Source organism: Rhinolophus sinicus, linkage group LG03 (assembly GCF_036562045.2).
Source record: "Rhinolophus sinicus isolate RSC01 linkage group LG03, ASM3656204v1, whole genome shotgun sequence".
Lineage (NCBI taxonomy): Eukaryota > Metazoa > Chordata > Mammalia > Chiroptera > Rhinolophidae > Rhinolophus > Rhinolophus sinicus.
The window spans coordinates 147180543-147207861 of NC_133753.1; the positions used below are offsets into that span (position 1 = coordinate 147180543).

At 34.0% G+C, this 27319-nt stretch overlaps 1 protein-coding gene across 7 annotated transcripts in view; it reads left to right on the forward strand.

Moving 5' to 3' along the window:
* Positions 1–27319, forward strand: part of SSBP2 (single stranded DNA binding protein 2) — a 272802-nt gene that overhangs the window by 75571 nt on the left and 169912 nt on the right. For all 7 annotated transcript variants that reach the window (XM_019715082.2, XM_019715079.2, XM_074328767.1 and 4 more), the window contains exons 3-4: positions 2732–2793; positions 11131–11215. In XM_019715082.2, the coding sequence (XP_019570641.1) occupies positions 2732–2793; positions 11131–11215 (147 nt within the window). The remainder of the gene's footprint in view (positions 1–2731; positions 2794–11130; positions 11216–27319) is intronic.

Genomic DNA, 27319 nt, shown 5'->3' on the forward strand with positions numbered 1-27319 from the left:
CCAAAATGCATGCATATATATGCGCACTTTTTTTAAACAGAGAATGTTTTATACTATATATATTGTTCTTCAACCTCCCAAATCTCCAACTCGAAAAACCAATATAGCATGGCCCTTTTTCTATGTAGATACATCTTTTTATTTTTAATGATTACACACTGTTCTATAGTATGTATCAAAATTTATTTTATACTCACTATTGATGAATATTTTTCATGTTGTTTCTAATTTTAATTGTTTCTAACAATGCTCAGTGAACGTGCCTTGGTTTTCTGTAGATCAGAGTTCTGTTTTCCTATTTCATGCTTTCTCTAAACAAGCAATACCTAGATTAGTAATTAGTTTGGAGACAAAATCTACCATTCACTATGCAAACGTAATCCTATGCAGAATCATCTCTTCTTTGGAAATGCCTAAAGCATTAATTGTTCATTCATTAACTATAAGAGTATGGCTTTTGTGTTCACTTCAATGTGATGGACCAAAGTTTTAGATGCTTCTGCCACAGACTGGCAATAGAAAGTGAGAAAGATTAACTTTACTCACTATATAGCAAAGACAACTAGGAGGGTGAAAAAGATGATATGTGTGAACCATTTTGAGGAAGTAAGTATGATGAGTAGTAAGATGTAATACTGTAAAAAATACAAATGCGTTACCTTCAGACTTTCTCTGCTAAAAGACCATGTCAAATATAAGCCATATAGGTATTTTTCTAGAGTGCTTTATCTCCTTAAAGAGCTGATGATTTGTAGACATTGTAAATTGCAGGAGGGTGGTGTGGTGTCGTTGGACTCCACACCGTGGGTCTAATCCTACCTCCAGCGTATCTGGCACTGAGACCAGTCATGCTACGTAAATCTTCCCTAAGTCATCTCATACTCTCCTTATGACTGAGAATAGTACTATCTGCTTTAGCAGTCATGGTATGTAAAGTCAAGATTAACTGAGATGAAATGCAAATACGCTGTTTTGGAAAATTTGCTGTTTATGTGATTAGGATGATTGCAGGGTTTGGGATTATTAGTGTATCTGGTGCACGTCTGCGAGGTCCACTATGCTACCCTTTCAGGAAGATATCAACTAGTGAAAACATGGAGAGGAAGATGAGACTCAGGTTTTTTATTCAATTATAACTTTAGTAAGACATCGGAGTTTTATTCCTCATAAGACTCATTAAGTACTATTCCTTATTTTGTCATGTGCCAGGAAGATATAATATCAATTAACTGAAATTATCAGATAAAAGGTAGCATAGATATAAAGATTATTTGTGTTACTACTTAGGAGAATGAAAGTTAGGATCTGGCTCACATTTATATGAACATGTTCTAGTTCATTGTTCATACTTAGTCTTTACAAATTCAAGTTCATGAATTCCTGGAAATTCTCCTATTAGCTCTTTTTAAAAATGGCTATGATATAATTTTCTGATCTTTAGAAAATTTCTCTTTGTTTTTTGAGAGCAAATTGCTTGTCTACTTCTAGGTTCCCATTGGTTTACATTTTGTGTTCTTAACTCTTTAAAAAATGTGACCAGTTTCAGTGGTTTTAATTGTACTTGTGTTTCACCATCTCTTCCTTAAAGAGGTTTTTTTGTTTGTTTGTTTCATTTAAGGCCACTTTCTCAGTTCTTTTTCTAAAACTTTAAAAAAAAATCCTTTGGGCTAAGAAGTCCTAACTTCTCCCATAGTAAGTTGTAGAAAGGATTCTTTGAATTTTTTTGAAATCTATAATTATAAGTATTTACTTCCTAGTAGTGTTAAGGACCTATGGATATATTTTGTTGATTGGAGTGTCGTTAAATAATTTTTAATTATTAAAAAAAAACACTAAGGCATACATTTGTACATAAAGATTGTTTTTGAGACTGGATCACCTTAGTTAAAATTATAACTCACTTCTTAATTGTTTTCCTGCTCTCTTTATCCTCCTTTACTGCTTTGTTTTCCTCCATAGCATTTGTCACCTTCTACCTCTAATACAAATACATTTTTTTTTCTTTTTTTTTTTTTGGTTTGTTTGTCATCTAACTTCCCTGCAAAAGTTTAATCTCTCTAGGTGCAAAGGTTTTTTTATCTTTTGTGTTCACTGCTATCCAGTGCTTTAAAAAGCCACTGTATAAATACCCACCCAGCTTTCCAATTTCTAAATTTAATTTGTAAAGTTTATTTAGTCAGAAGTTTTAATTTGGGGAGATACTGACTTAGTTTTAAATTTTATTATAGTGAACTCCAACTCATCTGAAATATAAACAATTGGAAAGTTAATATTACCATCTTTTAAAAATTCTTATTTTATAGAAAACATAACTTCTTACTCCCATCCCCTCAAATCAGGAGCTTTTTAAAAAATTCAATCCTTAAGGCATACTTTAGAGTCTACCTATTATGTCTAATCGCTTGCAAATTTCTGGGTTAGTGGTGATAACTGATTTTCATTTCATTAATAATGTTGATTTTGATGTACCTTAAGATCCTGAAATATCTTCTGAAATTCTGGCACAGTGGGAAGCAAATTCAGTAAAATAATGGTGACATCTTCTCTCATAGACTATGTAGTCAACAAATCACTATGTAAAATGAGTATCTGTGTTAACTGAGTAAAGAATAATACGAGAATAATTAAAATATTATATATTACCTTAATATTTTAAATGGGAAAATATTGTAATACGTCTGGGAAAAAGTGTTACTAGGAAAGTATTTAATATCTCTTTTATTCATTTTAGATAAGATGGGAAAAAAACATCACATTGGGGGAACCACCGGGATTCTTACATTCTTGGTGGTGGTAAGTATCCTTTATTTCATTTTTGCTAGCTTGGTGATGCATTTCAGTAGGCCTGCACTATACCTATTTATGATTTCATGCTTCTCTTTTATTCTTTTTCATTTTGTACAATTATTTTCTGAAAGGCAGCACTTAAAAAAACCACAAAAAAACCCTCAAAACTAGCATTAGTGTTATTTAACTTAAAATATTACTAATGAATCAAGTTGAAATTAGGACCAGTATGCGGAATCTCCAACTGTAAGTATGATTCTGTATTAGCCAACTTGGGCTGCCATAATAAAATACCATAAACTGGATGGCTTAAACAACAGGCATTTATTTTCTCACAGGTCTTGAGACTAGAAGTCCAAGATCTAGCTGCTAGTACAGTCTGTTTCTGGCGAGAACCCTCTTCCCTGGCTTGTAGATGGCCTCCTTCTTACTGCGTCCTCACATTGCAGAGAGAAGGGTGGGGGGGACACATGCGTGCTAGCTAACTTTCTGGTAGCTCTTTTTATAAGGGTTCTGATTCCCTCATGACTCTCATGACCTCTCATTAAACCTGAGGAAACTGAAGGTGGTAGTGGTGGTGAATTTTTAGGAGAGTGAAGAATAGTCCCCCAAATTTTGAAATAATTCTGTATCGATTCACAGATAGAACTGACTAGGAACATGCAAAAAGATTGTCAGGTAGTACTGAAGGTCCAGTTGATATCATAACTTACAAATTTCATTGTGGCACCTGTATGCCTAAGTATGTAGTTTTTCTGCAGCAGCAATTGGTAGTCCAGGTATTTGCATGAGAAGGTAGCCTTTTTTTCTTTTTGCATTTCGTCAATTAGAAGCATTTCCTCTTCAGTGCCTTATGCACTCATCTCTCAGCATCTTATGTGAAAGAAGAAACAAAAGCACTCTTCTAGTGCCATACATGTGGTTTTCCTTGATATGTTATTTAATGCCATCATCTTTTTAATGTCTCTTCTGAAAACATGCTTTACTAGAAGTTCCATGGTGAATGGAACCGCACTTGGTCAGTTGTGGTTGTGGGTTTCCCTTGTTTGTTTCACATACGTGTGGCAGGAACAGGTGCAGTTCTTTGGTTCAGAGTGTTCCTGTATTTGGAACAACGGTTCATTGCAGTTGAACACTATCGTTGCGCTGTTTTCCTGGAGTTTAAGACCAATCTCTTGTAATGTACAATATTGTAAAAGTCAACTTATCATTTTATATAGTATGTATTTATGATATCTAGATCTAGACAGCAAATCCTTAACTGTTTGTTGAATATAATTGAGTCTCCTCACCTGTTGACACCCTTAGATTTTGTATGTTTCTGATTAGGTCTACAAAGTGGCATAAGAAACCATTTTAGAAGTCTGTCCCTATTTTATTAGTGGGCTAATAAAGTGAGGATTTTAAGTTTTCCATTATAGGATTAATTCTGTTTTTTTGCACCTGTTTCCCTTTTATTCTCGTTCTCATGAATTTAACCTATTTTCATACTGTAGATAGAGCTCACTGAATACTTTGGCTTTTTGCTTCTGTCAGACTTTAGCTCTTTTGGTCTTAGCCATCTGAAGGTACAGCTCTTACATATAAGTAATAGTATTATAACTGAGCTATGTACTGGTTCTAACTAATAGCAGTACAGGAGGAATACGCACGTCAGCTTGGGAGAATTAGGAAAGCCTGCAGAGAAAGCTGAAAGTTGAGTGAGGGAAGGGTGATTTGGGGGGGCGGTACTTAGTATGTATGAAGTCTTGAAAAAAGGGATGAGTGTGCATTCAAGGAATGACAGGTAGCTTGGACCAGTTGAATTGTAGGTGCAGTGCTATGAACTGATAGACTATAAGGATAGAGATAAAGGCAGGGGCCAGATTTTGAAGTCCAGGAGGACATCAAGGGTTTTGGACTAAAGCTCAAGATTTTAAACAAGGTACATTACATGATTAGACTTGTGCTTTTAGATACTCACTTGGCATCAACACCGAGATGGATTGAAGAGGGTTGAGAACAGGGTAGTTGTAATTTACAGGGTAGTTGTAACTTTTCAGTTGAAACGTGCTTAGGTGATGGATCCCAGATAGTGAACACTGAATGGAGTAGTTTGGAGGTGAAGGAGTAGTTTCTCAGGTTTTAGATCTGGATCATGGGATGAACAGTGATGCCATTGACTGAGCGAGGGAATATAGAGAGACCAACAGGCTTTGTAGAAAAGACCATGATTTAGTTTGGACAGGCTACATTTTGAGATTCCTATGTGATATTCAGATAGAGATGCCCTGTACAAAGTCAGAGACCTGGGTCTGTAGCTCTGAGACAGGTCCATAATGGCTTGTGAGTTATCAGTATTGACCAGACTGTTGGTGAAGCGTGTTCATAAATGAAACTGCCCAGTGTAAAACATAAGAGCAGGGCCTGGGGTTGGAACCCTGGAGAAAGCCAATGTTTAAGCATGGGTAGATGAAGAGAGCTCTCAAAGGAAAATAATTGGAGAGGAAGGAGAGTAATCAGGAGAGAATAATGTTTGGGAACCAGGAAAGGCATTCAAAGGAGAGATTAAATTCTGCAGCAAGTATAAGTGAAAAGACCCAAAGAGTTTCTCAATTGGGAAATGAGGTGAACTTTAGTGGTTTTGGGGAGAACAGATTTAGTGGAATGGCAAAAGTGAAATTTCGAATGCTGCTATAACTCATTTGTCCAGCTTGAGGGTTACTGAGAGTAGTTGAGAAGTGTGGTGGCATGTGTAGTAGTTGTAGGATTAACAATAAAACAGGACCCAACATTTTTGTTTTTAACCTAGAATAGATTTGCTCACAATAGATAAAGTGGAAAGAGTGGGGGAGTTTGAAGATGTATGGAGAGAAACACATATCTATGAAAATGCGGAATAAAGTACAGGAGAGATGAGAAGAAGAGAATTTCTGTCTTTAGTAAGGTATAGAGTATGTGATTTCACTTTGTAGAACTCTTTTTCCTTGCTTCTGATGTGATTTCCATTATGGCTATTTTTTTTCTTGCCCAGTTTGCACGATGCCCATTGCTGTCATATTTCCCGTGCCTCCCATGTTCATTACTTTCACCTTGATCTAATCCCCTTTGAAAACTTATTTCTTGTCTGTACACTTTAATAATAGTTCCCAGCTCTTACATGAATTTCAGAAACCGAAATGCCAAAAACTTCTTTTCTCTGAAATTAATATCCTTTTCAATTTGTGTAATTTAAAAATATACTTTTTAAAACTTTATACAGTTTTAATGACAGAAACTGTGTCCCATTTTAATTTAATTTTATATGTAAAACACCTTTGGAATAACTTTGGGCCAATGTATCTATATCCTGAAATTAAAGGAAATGGAGGTCAGTTTCACTCAGTTAATAAGAAAACATTTTTTTTCTGGCCATGCTACCTATATGAGACTATCCTAGAATATTTTTTAGTACCTTTATACTTCTTTTAAAAATACTTTTTCAGATACCATCTCTTTGTATCTTCCAAAAGACTGTAAAATATATAACAGATTTTTCTTTCTTTTTACATAAAGAAACTAAGGAACAAAACTATTTGCTCAGGGTCAAATTTAGAATTACAGTTGAAGTTTCCTGAATTATAACCGATGCTTATCTCAGTAACAGATATTATTTCTTAAACACAGAGCAGAATTTAGTGGCCCACGATTAATAAGACATTAATTACAGTTCCCTTTTGAGCATCGTGAGTGGCTAATTGCAGACAGTAGATGTAAATAGAACTCAGAAAAATTGTCTCTTCTGAGTCCAGTCTATGCGTATATTGAGGCATCCATGGGTCACTGGCAGCTGCTGTAGCATGAGAGGGTGGTTGCCAGGGGATGCTTAGGAAAAGAGTTAGAGTGCAAGGGTCAAAGGCAGGACAACAAAGTGCTTGTTATTCTATCTAGGACAGGTACCTACCACATTCTTACAACGGCCGATGCTGCTCAAGACTGCCAGAGCTATATAAACCTGCCCACCATCAGCATACGGCATTTTGAAATAAGAACTCTTAATACCGTACTCACATTAGAGGCAAAATAATGTAAGAATTAAAAAATTCAAGCCCAGCTCTGCCACTAACTGTGTGACCCTTAGGTAAACTATTTAACCTTCCTAAGCCTCAGTTCCCTCACCCATAAAATGGGAACAATATGGGAGGATTAAATGCTAAATCAGTAATGCTTAGTATATGATGCTTGAATTTACCACATACTTATTAAATGTAAACTATTTTGATACTTTAAAATGTGAATTTATTACTAATCCAGGAGCATTGTGAAAATTTTATGATAGCAGGACAAAAGTGAATGCTTGCATTTTAAAAAGTATTAAGTAATGCTAAGGAGTAAGACAAGTACATACACATGGAAGTTCAAAGGTTATGAGCAGGTACATGTACATGTCACGTACAACCTCCTTAATCTTCTTATGAATTGATAGTTTTCTTCAATGTGGATTATGACATTCACTGATAATATAATTTTGGGCCAAAGAGAAATAACTTCCTTAGTTATTGAGAGTTGAACTTATAATTACGTGGCTTGCTCCTCAGAAAAAAGTGTTTTCCCCAAAGCTTGTTTTTCTTCTTCCTCTTTTAATTTTCATTTTGAGATAGTCCTTGATCTGGCCAGTGGCATAAAGGTTATATAATTAGGTTAGCATCCCATCTTTTGGGACACATTTGGCATGTTTATTCACCCTTGTAGACTACTCTGACAACCATTTTGCTTTCTATGTTCCCTAGAGATAGTGACAGCTAGCTCAATCATTTCAACGCACATGCTTAGGATAGAAGGAAAACAGCGTTCGGATGACAATCAGTTTGGGAATCCTGTGTTTTCCTTTGATTTATGTGGGGGAAAATGTTAATAAAATATGATACAAGAACAAAGATTTTAATACTTCGCTAGTTTCACTTCTCTATGGGGAAAAATTTAATAATAAATGATACAAGAACAAAGATTTTAATGCTTTGCAAGTTTGCTTCTGTAGCTTTTTCATTTGTAAAATAGATTTTTCACTTGTTTCTGTTTAAGAATAAAGAGACTGGGTAAATCTAAAGCATTATTCATGGTGATGAATTCACCACATTTCAAGGATAATATTTTGCTTCAAGCTTAATAAGTATAGGGATTAGAGGAACTGAAAGCTTGTTAGCCACTAGCATATCACATTGTAGAGAAAATAAGTGTGTGCCTATTGATTACTACAGCTTTGTAACATAGTTTGAAATCAGGAAGTGTGATGCCTCCAGCTTTGTCGTTCTTTCTCAGGATAGCTTTGGCTATTCAGGGTCTTTTGTGGTTCCATGCAAATTTTCCTGTGAAAAATGCCACTGGAAATTTGATAGAGATTACGTTGAATCTGTAGGTTGCTTTGGGTAGTATGGACATTTATCAACATTAATTCTTCTAACCCATGGCATGAAATCTTTCCATTTGTTTGTGTCTCCTTTAATTTATTTCAGTGTCTTATAGTTTTCAGTGAATAGATCTTTCACCTCCATGGTTAAATTTATTCCTAGGTACTTTATTCTTTTTGATGCAATTGTAAATAAGATTGTCTCTTAATTTCTCTTTCTGATTGTTTGTTGTTAGTCTATAGAAACCAAACAGATTTTGATCTTTTCTTCTCTAAGTTTACTGATTTCATCCATTAATTCTAATAGTCTTTTTTGGTGGAGTCTTGAACAATTTGTCTTTTCTCTTTTTTTTCTTAGTCCATCTAGCTAAAGGTTTGTCAAGTTTGTTGATTTTATTTATCAAAGAACCAACTTTCGTTTTCATTAATTTTTTCATATTGTTTTTCTATTCTTTTGCATTTATCTCTGCTCTAATCTTTACTATTTCCTTCTGCTAACTTGGGTTTAATTTGTTCTTCTTTTCCAATTCCTTAAGTTTTAAAGTTAAGTTGTTGATTTAAGATCTTACTTTTTTTTTAATGTAAGTGTTTATAGCTTTAAATTTCACTGTTAGCACTGTTTTTGCTGCATCCCATAAGTTTTGATATATTGTGTTTTTGTTTCATCTCTAAGTATTTTCTAATTTCCCTTGTGATTTCTTCTTTGATCCTTTGGGAGGGTATTGTGTAATTTCTACATATTTGTGAATTTTTCAGTTTTCCTTCTGTTATTGAATTCTAACTTTATCCCATGTCATTAGAGAAGATACTTTATATGATATCTATGTTTTAAAATCTATTGAGACTTAATTTGTGCCCTAACATATGGTCTGTCCTAGAAAATGACCCAGGTACACTTGAGAAGAACATGTATGTCATTATTGTTGGAGAGAATGTTCTGTATATGTCTATTAGATATAGTTGGTTTATTGTGCTGTTTGAGCCCTCTGTTTCCTTGTTGATCTTCTGTCTGTTGTTCTGTCCATTAATGAGAATGGAGTATTGATGTCTGTAACTATTATTGTAGAACTGCATATTTCTCCATTGGGTAAGTATCTTTAAAGGGATATATTTCTTCACTTTTATTCATGGAGATCATGTATGGGTAATTTAGGATTATTAGAGATACCATATATAAAGTTATCCTATTTTAGTAACTTGTTTTGTTATCCCTCATCTTGATCTTGTAAACTTTTGACCTCCCATTAAATCTATAAAGGGGAAATTTAAAAATAGAAATAGACCAATGAAAACTATTCTAAGATAAATATTTAATTTAATTATATATGTAAATAATTATTTACAATATTTAATAACTTTTAGGGCATACTCCAATAATAAATTATTTTTCTTCCAGCCAATTTTGTAAGATAGCATTTTAAAAGTAATATTGGAATAATTTTTAAGAGAGACCTTATGACATTTGCTAGGAAATTTGGAAACAAGAAGAGGTATTAAGGTATTTGTCATAATATCGCATATCATATTGTGTGTTTAAACTAAGTATAATTTAAAGACTACCATTACAAAATTTTGTTTTAAAGAGCTTGAAGTTCCTTATGAACATGAAAATAGGATTAATTGCAACATACTGTAATTCATAACACACCTTATCCAAGTGGAAAACTTGTAGCTATGTCCTTGTATGTCTATAATTCTTACACCTTTTATCCCAAAAGGGACATGGGGAGGCCAGGTAAAACTTTTACCTGCTTTCACTCTCCTACAAGAATTGAAATTCACTTAAATTATTTTAGCCTTTATTGTTTTATTTGTATTTTTTGCTTATTGTAAACATTTAAAAGGCAATAAATGCCAATGTTCAGCCTTTCATGTTTTTCACCTCTGAGGGTAATCTTATTTTACTGAATTAATTGTGTTATAAGGTCTACAGAATGTTTTCTCCTAGCTGAGGAGAGATCCAGACTAAATGAGACTTCAAGGGTCAAAAAAAGAGACCAGGTTTAAAGTACCAAGTTTTACTGTACCATTGTTAATATTGCCCTCAACACAATGACCTGCCTTCCCAATATGTATGAATTTTAAGCTTTCATGCAAAGTAATTATAGTGTTGATGATATTGTTAATAATGCTTACAATATGTCAAATACTGTGCTTATGTTATATAACTTAATTTTCTCAACAACCCTATTTCATAGAGGAGGAAATTGTGTTTCCAGTCTGTTTAAGTGGCTTGAGCTAGTAATTAGTAGGGCTGGCTTATCGCCATTATTTTTAGATATTTGCTTTCCTGACTTTTGAATCCTTTGTTCATGCTCATAGTTAATTTCATAGATGGAAGGATGACCAAAGCCATGTGTCTTGTAAGAAATATAATTATTTTCACTGAACCAGTTTCATCTTGCTTTTCCCCATTGTTCTTGAATAGGAGGAAAAGAGTTAGCATGGATTTTTTAAGTTTTAAAATGACTAACCTATTTTGGTAATTACAAGGGAAAACAAGAGGAAATTTTAAGAAAATGTATTTGTTTGACCAAGGTGATTTAATGGTCAGGGTATTGGCCTGAGAATTGGACAACAAAATTATCTTGAAAAAAATAATGAACCACTTTATCATTTTGTGATTAAATTATATGTTTTTACTGTTTTTAATTCATGGGAAAGTTGTGAAAAGTATTGTAATTATTTTAATCAGATGCTTAAGTCATGTAAACAGATGCTTAAGGATTACCGTTTTAAATATTTAAAAAAAATCTTAATCTCTTAGAAAAATGTTATTAGCATTTCTGAATGATGGCTAGATTATACCCTAGTGTTGCATGAAGAGCCTTACCTGAATTTAAGCCTTTCAAAGAAATATTTATCCTGAAGAAAACACATTCTGTGTAAAGAATAATATATGTCTTCTATTTTTAGAATTGTGATCTCTCACTTGGCATTATATGATTTACTTAATGTTACCATAATTACTTTTTTAGCGTATTTTGGGATCTGTACTGTGCAGCTCCAGAAAGACGGGAAACATGTGAACATTCAAGTGAAGCAAAAGCCTTCCATGATTATGTAAGTTAATATGTAATTTTACTGTCATATTGTCAGTTTTCTTTTTAACTACTGCACTTGAAAAATGCATTGGAACACTGTTTTCTTTTGGTACTTAAGAAATTGTTCTTTTTTCTTGAAAAAAAGGCTCATAACTTTAAAGGTCAATTACAAATGTTTGCTTGAGTCTTGTTGAAGAAGCTTAGGATAAGAGAGTAGTCCTAACTCTAAGCTATTAAAGGCATTTCTTATCTTTAAGCATACCTGATTTGTGTCATTTTAGATGTATGTGTGTGTGTGTGTGTGTGTGTATATATATATATATGTATATATATATATATATATACACACTATATATGTATATATATATATATATATATATATACACACACACACATATGTATGTGTGTATATATATATATATATATATATATATATATATATATATATATAGTATTCTCTTTTTGCAGCTTTTGGCTACATATCATAAGAGATTTGAAGTTCCTTAAGAACATGAAAATAAGAATAATTGCAGTCAGAAGGCTAAATATCCCCTTTCACTGAGGGGAATTCAGTTCCACAAGTAACATTTATTGTGTGAATTAAAGGAAAGACAAGAAAGGAAAGCAAAAGATTCTGTGCAAAAATGAAAATGTGATTTCTTTTTTTAATCCTTAAAAAAAAAGGGAGCAGTGGACTGTTCTTGACTAGATACTGTATATTGATTTTTATTTTTTATTTTGTAGAAGAAACTCAAATGTGATTTTAGACAGTTGATGATATTAGAGTTGAATTGTAAAAAAAAAAAAAAATGGAGGGGGTGTCAGGAAACAAGGAGGATTTTCTTTAGAGGACAATTGCCTTTAAGAATGGGGAGACTGTATTGTGAAGGGACTGGGAAAACACTGTATTTGCAGAACTGACCATCACAGAAGGACAGATTGAATTTGGGATTGAGAAAATCCAGTTTCCTTGGTTTGGAGGAATGGGAATTGGGGCTGGAGCCTGAGGAAGTGTCTGATAGTAAGTACTGGTACCCACAACTTAACTAGAGGAATCCTTGTTTGGCTGGTAGAAGAGAGGCATCATTCTTTGTAAATAACCTCGAAAACCAGAACCAGAACGTCAAAAAGGAAAAAGACCTAGTTCTTCCAAAGGAAATACTTCAGTCATAGATTAAAGAGAGAAAATAGCCAGAATTATAACCCCAAAAGTAGCACAAGAAAGAGTGCTACTTCCTAGTGGAACTAGGAAGGAAAATAGGAGGAAAATAGGATTTAGTCTTAAGAGAAGTGAAAATCTTGGGCATCTAGCAGGGACTGTGTAATACTTGAAATGTGTACTGAACTGGTTAGAGTAAGATAGCTTGTGATTACCTCATCAGATATTGATTGTACTTATAAACATTGCTGTGTACTGAACAGTAGCTCTTGGTAACAAGGAGAATGAAATGGATGCTACTGAATATAAAGAAAAAGCAGAGAAGAGACAGATAAGGCAAGGTCTGGGGCACAGTATTTATCTGAACCACCTCATTTTCCTTTTGCACCCTTGAGCGATGGCAGAAGGTAAAGCAGAGAGCCCCCATGAGGAGTGTAAAGAATCTGGCTAGAGCATGATTCTTCGTCTCATCTCTCTTACAGCAAGAAAGACATGCCCAGATTTGGCCTGCCAATCAGGGGAAAAGTTTTCAAATTACACAGTAATCCTGAGAACTAGATGGCATTAGATATTGTCAGCGTTCTACTCTAAAGGGCATGTAATATATGTGGATCTAATTTAAAAAATGTAATTATACAAGTCCGTTTTCAAAACTCCATTGTATGGAAAGGTGCGTGTTACTGTTCACGATGGAGTCGTATAGGGAATACTAAATTAATTCAGCATCTCTTAGAGGCATTAGATAAATCATCATCATTGTTGTCATAGCCGTGACACATCATCATCATCATCATCATCATCATTTCGTATTCATAAGGCACTTTCAGCATTTCAGACAGTAGTCACACTTATTAGCTTTAGAAACCCACTTATATATTTCCAGGTTATTGAAAATCAGCATTGACCAGAGGAAGGAATGAAATTAGAGTAGATTTTAAGCCAATTTATTTTCAGTGGTAGTATATCTCAAAAGTTTTTTTTTAAATGGAGGTTGGTGAAAAGATAAAGAGTTTGATTCACATTATTTTTATTACAATTGGATTTTTAGAAATACATTTGTCTTCCATAGCACACTTTATGGTTATTTTCATGAGTTGGATTCCTGAATTCTTAATAGTAGACAATTTCTGAAAATGATCAACATAACTCATGTTTAGTGTGTAAACATTGAAATTTGAAAGACTCAGGGAAACAAACGGGAAATAGGAACACACAGGATTTTGGTAGAATTCTAGAATGTTATATTCCCGGATTATGGTCCACTGGGAACCATTCTATAATGGTAATTAATATGTATACCTACTGAATTTCAAGTTCTCAAGGAAGCACACTCAAAAATATTTTCTTCATTAGTTGGCATCTTTAAAGTAAAAGAACACTCACTTGCATGTATAAATTCTGATATGTTTAAAAAGTAGTCTTGTTATTTTAGAATCTCCACTTATCTATAAGATCAATTGGATAACGGAAGATAAACTACTTTTTTCGAAAAAATCGTGGGGGCATAATGTAGTAAATAATGAATAATTCCTTTAATTTAAAAATAGGCTAAAATGTTAAAAGATTATCTTGATATTGGGATTATGCATGATTTTTATTTTTGTCTACATTTTCTGTATTTTCCAAATATTTATTGTTAATATTAATTTTATATTCAGGAAAGTTACTTTAAAGCAGATTAAATTTCACCTTTCAGTGAGCTCCAATCTATTCTGAAATTAGAAAATAAAAAATTTAGTAAAGTAAAATTTAAATTTGAGATGATCATGTTTTCATACATACCACCATGTTATATATGCATAGGCATTTAGCATTTCTCATGAAAGACATTTTTTTGATATGTGCACATATTAGAAGTGATACCTATAAACTGAACAGATGTAATTTTGAGCCATTCTATAATTTTGAATAACTTTTTAAAAAATTCGGTAATTATCCCAGAAACACTATTTTTTTTAGAGAATTTTTATAAAAATGTATTTGATCCAAAAAGAGGATACACTGGGAAGCAGCATCTCAATAGACTGACATAAAATGCTTCTCCCAGAAACATTTTTGACTTTTAAAATTTTTTTGGTTTGTTTTTGCCTCTTTAGAATATGGATTTTTGTTACTTTATTATTTTATTTGCCAAATGATTATAGATGCATTGTTAATATCCTTTTCCTTGGAAAAAATCACCCTGTCTTACTATAAGAAAAAGAGAAAACATTTAAGATATATAAAACTTTTGATATTTTTGCATTTATGTATTAAAATATATTAACTTAAATATTTATCAACTGTATGAAATGCTAAATGTAAAATAATAATACATGTAGAAACCAATAGTTAACAGTATGTAAAGATGCACGTTTGGATGGCAAAGCTACAAAAAACAAGGAAATGATTAGGTACTATACAAGTCAGGAGAATGGTAACTTACGGGAGGTGGGAAAGGGTGGGATTGGGATTGGGTTCGTGGAAAGGGCTTCTGAGTTAGTTGGCACAGTTCTGATTTTCCTGACCACCATGGTAGTTAATCTATAATAACTATGTGTTTGTTTTATGAAATTTCATAGTGTCATAACTTTATTTTGTGTGATTTTTCTATGTATTTTTAAAATTTTAAAATAATGAACAATTTTAAACACAGTAAGATGACTAACTTTAGAAAAAAATATACCCAGTAGTTTTTAATATGTTTCCATGCATCCTTGTGGTTCACTCTTAAAAACTAAATGCAGAAAATCTAGGCATTTCCAAACAAATCTGTTTGTTTCTTTTCTGTTATGACAGATATTGTGTAAATGTCTACCTGTTGATTTTCTAGAGGGGAGTAGAAAATAAGATCAGAAATGTTGGAGGAAAATTTAGTAATTGGGAATTTACCTTATAGGAGAATACAGAGATTATACTGTGGAACAGGTATTTTGCCACATAGCTGGGAGATGCCTAGCTTGGCCCTGTTATTTTTATCCTGAGTGTAAACCAAGTTCATCAGAGTTTTAAAATTATTATTACATAATACAATATTATTATTAAAAAGTAAATCATTTCAAGTGATTAAAATAATACCTACAAACTTGTAAAGTTTATTGGACTCACTTTTATTTCCTCCCCATTAGTGTGTTTTTATTTTACTCTGAAATTACAGGCATTGCTTTTGTGTGGAGTTAATTAATGTTTACTAGATTTGTTTTCCTGCTACAGCTTAACATAGGATTATTTTATTTAACAATTTATTTCCTATTTCATTCATTTCAAAAAAATTTAGGAAAAGTATCAACATATACTACTAAGTTTTTAATGAAAAATATATACAGTGATTACCATTTTAGTTCTCTGGTATGAGTAGAAGATTCCTTAATTGTCCTAAAGGAAAGATAGAGCCAAAATATGTTATTGCTTTAGTGTGATGGTAATGAAATCACATTATTACAGTGAGCTCTTTGAGAGCAGAGAATTAGATCCATTCTTCTCCAGGATCTGTCAAATATTAGATGTTCAATAAATATTAACAGAATGCAGTAATCTGGGAAATTGGAAATGTTTCAGATCGTTCCAATGTTCAGGTAAAGTGATAGGCTTGAGTCATACTTGTTAAAAACATGTGGCAGCTTTTTGTATTCTTACCTAAGCATGTTTATAACATCTAGAAAGGATTGTTACAGGTTTGTAATCATGGGATACTTTTAAAAAACAATATATAAACATGATATTATGTAAGTAAAATACTCGGTGAAGAAAGTTTTATTCAGACCTGATGAAGATATTTTACAGATAACCATGTATTTTATTTAGGAAAATACTTCTATAGAAACTACTGCATTAGGTGCATTCTTTGCTATGATCTGCAACATTCTGTGTCCCTCCTTAGTGTCCCTGTATATCAGATGTTTGTGATGAGATGTTTTCTCTAACAATTTGTGACGTTCCTCAGGGAATAGGCTTTGTCTTGTTTGTCTTTTTCATTCCCAGTGGCTGCCTGACGTGAGATGTTCAAGGCATAGTTGGTGTTTGTATCAATGAATGATTAAATAAAATATTACCTCATACGTATTTGTAATTTCTTCTTATCGTAATATAACTGAATACGTAGTTGCAGGAAGGTTATTTAATGATACTTTTATTCACTTTGTATTTCAAAACAAATTAAGACAGCAACTTGTAAAGATGTAACAAGTAAATCAAAGCCGGTAGCAGGAGGCTTTATATCCTGGGAGGCCGGCACTCGGGAATCCAGCTACGAACAAAATAGATACAGACCCTATCCTCACGGGCTTACCATCTAGCCAAAGAGAACTTTCTCAAGACGTTTGGAATATCAAATAGTAAAATACATGTAGACAGTATAGTATTGTTGCTGGATCAGTCAAAATTTACAGATACATAATATGGAGAGACTAAGTACACATAACTTTTGATGTGTGTTTAGATTTTGACATATAGTAGGCATAACTAGTAAGTGCTTAAATGAATGAATGGTGTCAAATTGGGGCATAATTCTCCTATACAATCTATGGAAGCTAGAGTTCTTAATTGGCTAGGAATACATAAAGTTAATATGTAAAATTCATCAAGATTATCAAAATTGTTGGAGGTATATAGTAATGTTTACCAGTCATTGTATAGGTTGTTGTTCACCTCAACAGGCAGAGAAACATGAGATTCATATTTTGCCTTATTCTTAGCTGCCATATTATTACTACCTTGTTTTCGTTTCCTGTAGGATCCAACTTAATTTCTATTGCCATATATAAACCTTATAAACCTCCTTGTAGCCTTTCTAGCATAAGGTAAGTTGTTTATTTATTTTGGTTTGTTTTTGTGGGAGCTGTGTTGGTTTGAAGAAGTACATTCACCACTTAATCTGTGGGGTGTGTGTGTCTACTCCCAGTCTGTCATGGGTTTGCTAGGATTGCTTCTGGGTGGCGTGTAAGTACTGCTAATAACTGTATCAGCTATTTTTCCTATTTTTATTGATCCTGAGATATCCTTTAGGGCCTTGTATTGTTTCAGTCACTTGATGGTCAACATGAATAAAGGGAGACGAGGCAACTATAAAGCAGTGTGGAAGGATTCTACTTTACTTAAAAATATTTTACAGCATAATTTACAGTATTACGTAGACATTGTGAAATCCATAAAAAGTAAATGAAGAAACTAATATGGAAAAGAGATAAAGAAGCAAAACAAGGATGATTTTATTTACAATATATTTCATTGTGAAAAATAATATATTGCTTCAAAGTATATATTTTAAAGGAAGGTGATTTTAAGCCCCTTTTCCCACACTAATGTATTCATTTTTATTAAAATCTAATTTCTGGTGAATGTGAAATGTGGAAAGACCTTTAGTCTTACTATTTTTGATGCTGATGTTGCACTGCCTATGATCATGTTGTAAATAGCATTATAACATTTAAAAAACAACAGAAGTATGATACTTTCAAAAATAGCATGCGTTTTCAAGTTACTATTAGAGATATGAAATTCATAAATTTAAAAGTCATATAATGTAAGTTATTTTGGGTATTTTTAAAAGGAAAATAAAATATACCTAAATACCTTAGATCTGTAGTTATATTTCTCTAACCACTTTGTTTACTTTTTATACATTATACACTTAAAAAGGTTTTATTTTGGATAACTTAGAAAAGTGAAAATGTGTCTTGATTTTTTATTGCTTTTCCCTTTGAGTTGAAGGAAAGAAACTAAAAATATTGGCAAAACTCATGTTTCACTTACCCCAGTCCATAATTTTCAATTGTTGTGTTTTTCGTTTTTGTTTGTGTGGGCATTGGTACTGAGGTTAGAGGTCCATATCTCTTTAAAATAAATAAGTGCCTCACAATTTTAAGTATTGTGGTTTGACAGACTATATACTAGGAGTTTAAGTAATAGTTACCTATCCAAGATAATGGATAGGGCTATGATGATGTGATACTCTTTAGTACTAATAAGAATGGATTGTCTGTTTTCTAGTTCATGAAATGTCTATAAATTTGATTTCATTTATTTTGAGTATTATGTTGTGGGTTTTTTTCCCACATATGGTTGGCCTTGATATTTTCCCTTTTCTTGGGTTTAAAACTACAAACCACTACTATAATACAAGGAATTATTTGCAGCCCTCCACAGTAGATAGATATTATCAGTTCCCAAAGCTCAGTTGCTAACGTCTGAATCTTTGAACGCTCTAGAGTCTTTGAACTCTCTAGAAAGTCTCAGAATCTCTTAAAAAGGAAGGTACAGATATTTTTAAGGTAGATTTAAGCCTTTCTTATCAAAGTCAAACTTAACTTTAAGATGTGTATGATATATTGCGTTAAAATATCTAGATTTTTAAAGAAGAAGAAAAGGGTACAACTCACAAATACAGTTCTATGCAGGATTATCACAGAGGAAAGTGATTTTGGTAGACGTAACTTAGGCTCTTTCTTCTATCATTTCTTTATTAACTCTTTTTTTTTTTTTGAGAACCCATTTATATACAGGTTACTTTGAGGCTATGGGAAGGGCAAAGATTTATAAATATTTCTTCCTCTAGGGGTTCATAATCTGTTTGGAGAGGTATCTGAGCTGTATATATCGTGTGTTAATTGCCATGAGTATAATATATAGATACTAACTGCTAAACTATATGAGTTTAGACACTGAATTTGCACTAGCCTTTGTATGATGACTAAGATTTGGATAAGAAGAGGTGTGGGGGAAGGTATATCAGAGGAACTGGCTGATACTGGGGCAATGTAAGGTATATTCAAGGAATAGTAAGCAGAGCTTTTTGACCCGCTTTGGAAAATCAAACACAGGATCAATACTTAGCTAATAGATGGTAGAATTTTAAAACTTTAAGGAAACTATGAGATTACCCTTTTCAGTAGTGTCATGCTGAGTTCTCTGGATTCTTAGGGTACAGTGGAAGGGCCATAGATGGTGCCTAGAGTGAGAAAGGGGAGAACACCCTACCAGAAAGGCTATTGGTTGCCTTCTGTTTTAAACAAAGCAGCTCAGTTCTCGCCTTTTCCCAATTCTTTTGATTTTCTCCTATGAATCTCCATTTAGTTAGTTATTCATGTCATAAATGAACCTTCTTTTTATCCCCTTTATTGCCCTTCTCCTTTTATCTCCAAGCGGTCGTCAGAACCAGTCAGTTCCATTGCCTCAACCTTTCTTATATTAGACATCTTCTCCTCTCTAATCCCACTGCTGATGCCTTAGTTCAAGTCTTGCTCCCATTACAGCAGCATTACAAAAGCAATTTCTGCATCTGTCTCTGCTCTACCCCCTCAGGTTCTTGGTAAAGCACTTGAGTAAGCAACTGTTTAAAAAAAAATTCTCTTTTGTGTATTTACAGCATCAGAATCCAAAACAACCCAAAAATGTTTAAATAAAAAAGTTTGAAAATTGCTTATTTGGTCCTACCTAATTTTACTAGGTAAGGAATTTGGTACACAGAGAAGTAAAGAATATGCCATTGTTTAAAAATCAAGAGAGGTTTAGCCAGGAAAACTCAGATTTTCCAAATTTTCATTGAGTGCTTTTTCAGTTATACTAGATGAAAGTTTTGTTCTGTTGTCAATGGAGAGTCATTTTTTGAGCATATTAAAAAAAATAGTAAATTTTATATTAGGATGATTAATCTGAGGGATTGTGTAAAAGGAACTGAAGAAGGGAAAGGACTAAAGGCGAGGCCCTCCTAGTAGTCTTGGTAGGAGCTAAAAAACCGTTGAAATAAGGTGGGTAATTTCATTAGCCAATGAAATTGAGTATAAAGAATGAAAATGAGGGGGGGAAATCTAGTTGTAAGGATTGAGCGAAATTAAAAATAATTTGTGGTTAACCTGACTGACTAACATGAGACTTGCGATACCATTAGCAGAAAGAAATCTGAAATTAGGAAGGAAGAACACAGTGAAACTAAGTTCAGTTATAGGAGTGGGTTAATTTAATGAGGGACTAAGGGTAAAATAAAAATGAGATCTGGGGATAGAAATTTTAGGAAAAATGTTCACGTTTAGGGGTGATAGGAAGGAAGGGGGTATCATTAAGACGGGAAAACATAACACAGTGAGAGGTTAATACTTACCACACTACCCTGTTTCCCCGAAAATAAAACCTAGCTGGATAATCAGCTCTAATGTGTCTTTTGGAGGGAAAATTAATATGTGCCGGTATTATATTATATTATATTATGTTATGTTATGTTATGTTATGTTATGTTATGTCATATCATATCATATATCATATATCATATCATATATCATATCATATAAGACCCAGTCTTATTTTACTGTAAGACCGGGTCTTATGTTAACTTTTGCTTCAAAAGACTCATTAGAGCTGATTGTTCAACTAGGTCTTATTTTCAGGGAGACGCGGTAGCTAGACTGACAGCTGACTGATGTGTTCCCTAACCCAGTAAATTTACTGTCTGTTCACTCTTTCAGGATGCTTCCATCTTGAACTCTGCATCCTAGGGCAACTAATAAAATGTGTTAGGTGTTAATGTACTGTCTTGAGTTCTTAAAATATTCAAAAGCTGTTTATGGTTTTTGAAGCAAGACTTGAGACTCAAACTATGTCAATGCCTGAATGATTTTTATAGGCCACCATTTCATTTTAGAAGTCAGTCATGTATTGTGTAGGGGGTGGGGAGTAGATTCAAATTTAGGAGGAAAACTAAATGGGCTTAAATGACCCATGGCTTCTTGCAGAAATTTTCGAAACTTAGATTAATAGGTAGGGAAATCTGAATATATTAGCCCTTTTTCTCATTGCCATTTTGTTTTAGCAAGCATGAATTGAGTCGCCTGTTAAAAACAATGTAAAAATTCTCAAATCTTTAGGAGGTAAGCATATATGAAAACTTTAAAAATATATTGTGTTCTAACTATTGCATTGTTTTGTACACCTGAAACTAATGAAAACAAATATATATTATGTTCACTTTGAGTAGTCCAGTGGCTTATACTTAATTGGTACTCAATATTTGATGAAAGAATGTACATGCTTTAGGCATGCTATTTCTAAATGAAGTCTTCCCACATTTCTTCTTTCTTGCTTTCTTTTGATAATTACGTTATTCTGCTTATCAGCTTAGTTTATCATTATTCCTCTTCCTCAGCATTATCCTTCCTTTGTCAGCCCTCAGACAGATATGAACAGAGAAAGTAAAGGAAAACATTTCAGAGCTGAAGTCATATTGTAATACTTATTGTGGACAAAAGCCAAATACATAAAGGAAGTGGAAAATCTTTAGCTATCACAAAATGACTTCTGTATTGTTTATAATAGTAGACCTTAATTTAATATGTGTTAGAAATTATGGGGATATTTTCCATAAGCAAATTTCATCAGCACAGCCACATACACCAGACTACTTTCCTATTTGCTTTAACCTAGAATGTCTTTGTGAAAGAACATTGGGAGCGTGTCATAAGTTACATCTGTAGACCTATTCCATTACAAGCCATGTACCTATATACCCTTCTTATCTTTTCCAGAAAATGACCATAACCTTTGATCTTTTCTTTCCAGTTTTCTTTGTGAATTTTTCCTCCCATAGGCCTACTTTTTTTTTTTTTAATGTTTAAAAATTTAATTTCATTCACTGCAGAGAAATACAAGAGGTAACAAAACACACACTGGGAAGTTTGGAGAGAATTAGGAATCTCAACAAACTTTTATGTTTGAAATATAAATGGAACTTAACCTGGTTTTATCTCCACATCCACAGTCCTGATTATTTATTTTCTTAATTAAAAAAATTTTTAAATTTGTTTCAGGCATGCAAAACAATGTATTAGTTGTAAATATTTTGTCGGTACCATCTCTTTAGTTAACGAAGTCAGGACGTGTCCTTCTCACTCATATTACCACACCCCTAGTCCATTACTCAATCGTATTTAGCGTAACAGTATATCCCAAACGAGTCTACATCCCTCCAGCTCTCCTTCCTCTGTTGTAATCTACGCTTTCATTATTTATTTATTTTTTTAATTAAAGTGTATTGGGGTGACAATTGTTAACAAAGTTACATAGATTTCAGGTGTACAATTCTGTAATACATCGTCTATATATCACATTGTGTCCACCACCCAGAGTCAGTTCTCTTTCAATCACCATGTATTTGATCCCATTTACCCTCATCTATCACCCCTCGCCCCCCTTACCCTCTGGTAACCACTAAACTGTTGTCTGTGTCTATGAGTTTTGTTTCTTCATTTGTTTGTCTTGTTCCTTTGTTGTATTCAATTTTATATACCACATATCAGTGAAATCATACGGTTCTCAACGTTTTCTGTCTGACTTATTTCGCTTAGCATCATAATCCCAAGATCCATCCAAGTTGCCGCAAATGGCAATATTTCATCTTTTCTTATGTCTGAGTAATACTGCCTTATATAGAGATACCCCACCTTCTTTATCCAATCATCTATCAAAGGACACTTTGGTTGTTTCCATGTCTTGGCCACCGTAAATAAAGCTGCAATGAACATCAGAGCACATATATCTTTACGGATAAATGTTTTCAGATTTTTTGGGTAGATACCCAGGAGAGGGATTGCTGGGTCATATGGTAATTCTATTTTAATTTTTTGAGGAATCTCCACACTGCTTTCCATAGTGGCTGCACCAATCTGCAATCCCACCAACAGTGTATGAGGGTTTCTTTTCCTCCACAGCCTCTCCGACACTTGTTATTTATTTTTATGTTTATTTGTTTGAGAGGTTTTGGGGAGAATGGAGTGGGTAAGACATTGTAAGTCTCCTATTTGAGAATCATTCTCAGCTAACTATTTTGATTGGATGAGAGCTCAAGCTCCTTCAAGTTCAGACCAAGATAGGATTGAGCTGGCACCACTTCTACGTCCTTTAGAACTTGTGGTGTCCTTGGAAACCTTTCACTTTCTAAATGGCCTTCTGGGAGAGCACAGTGAATAAGGAGGGCTCTTTCCTAGCTGACTTTCAGCGATCCTCCTCCTGCTCATCAGCTTCCTTTTATTACTTAGTTTTCTATCAGCTTGTTCCCTTGCTGGGATTTTCAGGCTAATTCTACCTTTGAGAGAAACTAGGTTGTTGTGTTCTTAACGAACGCTTGGGCTTCGTTTCTTCAATGCCAATGGAGCTTTATGGAAGGTGTTACTGAAGGAAGCTTTCTGCCTTTTATTACTAGCTCCCTTCTGCTGCTCTTAGCCAGCTCCTACATTTTCCTATGTCCAAGTTGTACATCCAGTTAGTCATCTACTGAGTTCCTCTGTCTGATGTGAGAGGTTCTCATTTCCAGAACAAAAATTATGTGTGCCTTAGCACAGGTACCTACCTGCTCAGATCCGTTTCCCAGATGCTCTCTGAGTCAACTCTAAGCCTTCTTTTTCAAATTTAAATTCTATTAAACAGTTATCAAATTGAAGAAATTTTTCTCAGGTTATGAGTCAGGTGATTTACTAAGAAAAATCGTGTGTTTTTGCTGTACAAACACACTGTACAAAAATAAGTAGAGAAGTGACAACATTTATATTTTTGACTGGTTGAAGAAATGCTGAAGATTTTACATAACAGTGTCCTTCCAGTTAAAACAACGAGCACGATATTTCATAAATTCTAGGAAGCATTTTAAAAAATACATGTGTTTTTAAACATTTCTGAAATTGGTATACATCTTGTAATCAATTAATAGAAAGTTTCATGCATGGTCTAATTATTTGGCAGCATTTCCCCCTTTTTAATGATACATAGAATAATTCTGTGTTTTAAGACAAGGGGCATCATATTGATGAATTACGGTTATGGTAGATATGGAATCTTTTCTGGACTTAGAAAATAGTAGTAAATTATATTTTTTGAAGTAGTGTGCTCATCTGTTATACTTTTTGCAATGTCAGTAGTATAGAGTTTAATACAACATTTTTCTCATATGCAATGTGGTGAATTATTTTCAGTGATGGTATATACATATTTTTATTATCAGGTTCAAATTTTGTTAGTGGAAATTGTCTGGTAACATTAGGTTATTCAGAAAGATATTCAGACCTTTATGTATATGTTCATTATATATTTTTTTCCAAATGGTAGTATAATGTAGTACAGACCATAGAAATACATTTATAAAATTTAACTAATAGAAACACAGTAAGGGCCCAGGTAGGTTTTTTTATCATTATAAAGGGTGAACCCAATAACAAATAATTGTCATAATTTTCTAGTCTTTAAGTTTTTTGAGAAATGATTTTAGTGTTGTTTTTATTATATGTATTATTATCACTTTATTAGAATTGTCATTAGTTGAAACCTCAGCTATTTTCCTCTTGAGCCTGGTCAATTTTTTCATATCCGTTGTGGCTTTTTACATTTTCCAAACTGGCAACAATGTTTCCCATCTCACCTCCTCTTCTGCAGTGTGACCTTACCGCTGTCCCATCAAGAGAAGGAGTCCAATTTCTCTTCCCTTTAATCTGGGCTGACCTTAATGCTTGCTTGTAATCAATAGAATGTGGTGGAAGTAACGCTATGTGACTTCTGAGGCTTATAGCTTCTGCCTTGGTGTCTTGGAATGCTTGCTCTCTGGCTGTTCCTTTGAAGGATGCTTCCTCTTAAAACCTAGTCACCATCCTTTGAGAAGTCCAGTCCCAAGGTCAACAGTCACTCATCCTTCCCATCATCAGAGCCCAAGCACCAGCCATGTAGTGAAGCCCTGAGTATTTGAGTTTTCACAACTGAAGTCCAGATACCCGGGCAGCTGAAGAGACAGCCATTTCCACTGTTCACTGTCCAAAGTCCTGAAGTACAGAACCCATGAGCATAATTAAAGGGTCGTCATTTTTTCTGCTACTAAATTTGGAGTGGTTTATTATGCAGCAATAGATAATCAGGACAGAATGTAATATCTGGAAGTGGGGTGTTGCTGTAACAAAAACTGAAAGTACTCGGAGACAACTGGTGGGTAGAGAAGACTGTTCATGAAACCTAGACATGGAGACTGTTGGTGAGGGCTAGAAAGAAAGTGATGACTATTATTTGGCTTAAAATAAGAAGATCTTTATTATCTAGTGGCAGAAAGTTTAGCAAACAAAACTCACCCAGGGTAACATGGAAAATAGAAAATGTACTTAAGGAACTGATAGATCTGGAAAAGGAGACTTCTGGGCAGAATGTGTAGTGTTGTCAAGTATTTCTTTTAGCTATAGCTCATGAAATATGGATGGAAAGAGATGAGCTAAAAAAGGAATTCTTGTTTTCAAGCAAAATTTGGAGGGACTATAAAGGGCCTAGGACAGTTTTTCTAGCCTGCAGAGGGTTCTCAAAGTAAGAAAGGGCCTCAGAACAAAGATCAGATCCAGAGCAGAGTCAGGTAAATTTGGTCTCAAGGTAAAAATGAAACTAAGGTGTAACTATACGATCTTTTTAAGACCCCAGAGTTGAGGGGGCCCTCATAGACTTTTTCAGACACACACACAGTCTTCCAAGTCTCTTCATATCTTAAAGCGTGCCTCCTACTTCCTCTCTGTTAAACAAAAGGGCTTCTAAGAATCTTCAGGGATTTGTCCCGCAACAGCTTCACAGAGTCCAAGGTAGAGAAGGACTTATTTTAAAGAGACCTGTGGGCATGGCTTTTGCCTGAATGACTGGATTTATAAATTGATGCGTAAGAAAACTTCAGAGTTTTAAAAAGAATTATGTCAGCCTGGACTTGGATTGAAACAACACAAAATAAAGAGATTTTGGATCCCTGAGTTTCTGTAGATAGGAAAAAGGCTGAGAAAAGTTCTCAGTTACAAAATGGGCTTCCCTTTTATGGAAAAAGAAGCACAACTCAATGGTAGAACCAAGAGTCGAGAGGGAAAACCCAGAGCACAGAAATAATCCCACTGAGTAGTACTGAGCTCTCATCAAGGCGTTGGTTATACGTGCCCTGCTGGCTATCAGCATTATAGACCCGTTACTAGACTTATTGGGATAATCACCTTTTAACTTATTGAAATGTCTAATTACTATGTTGTGTATCTTAACCTAATAAAAAATTGTATGTTAACTGTAATTGAAAAATAACATTTGCATGCCTCCTATTCCCCATTCTTTGCCTCCCCCACCTTTTTGAATGGGAGTGTCTATTGTGATTATCCTGTCCTGAAAACTAGGTATTTGGGGATGTGTGGGTCGTAGATAACTTGTCTCCTTCATCCCCCGGCCTTCCTATGGAGAGGAGTTGTCCTCGAGGCGTAGTACTCAAGAACATCATTTGCATCTTGACCTGATTTAGATAATTAGATCCTGGACTCTGACCTAATGCTGTAATTTTAAAGGGACTTCGGGATTGTGGAGAAGGGAATGAGGATGTCTCGTGTTGGAATAGATGTGAATGATTGTAACACAGGGTAGATTGTGCCAAATTGAGTTTTTTAAATTAAACTTTTTATTTCAAGATAATTATAGATTCGCATGCAGTTGTAGTAATACAGAGCGATCCCCTGTACCCATTACATAGTTTCACCGATGGTAACGTCTTGCAGACTCTCGTGCAATGCCTAGGTCTGATATCTGGCTGAGCACATGTACCGGTACCTTGCTCAGGGCCCAGTCCTGCTCCCTGGGAATACCTCTGTGGGTGCTAGGTGCTGTCCTCTCACTGAGCTCTTGGTTCCAACACCTTGATATAATCCACTGATCTAATTCAGATTTCCCCAGTTTTACTTGTACTCATTTGTGTGTGTGTGTGTGTGTGGTGCATCTAGTTTTGTGTGATTTTTAATCATGTATAGGTTCATGTATCCACCACCATAGCAAGGAACAAAACCGCAAGGTTTCCTCCTGTTACTTTTTCTATAGCCACACTTGACTCCCATCAAGTCCCTAATCTTGCCAAATTGATTTCTATTTTAGCATTAGCTCATGTTACAAATGTAGATACACTTTGAAAAAATTAATATATATGTTATATAGGATCATTTTATTTTATTAAATTGACTATAGAAATTA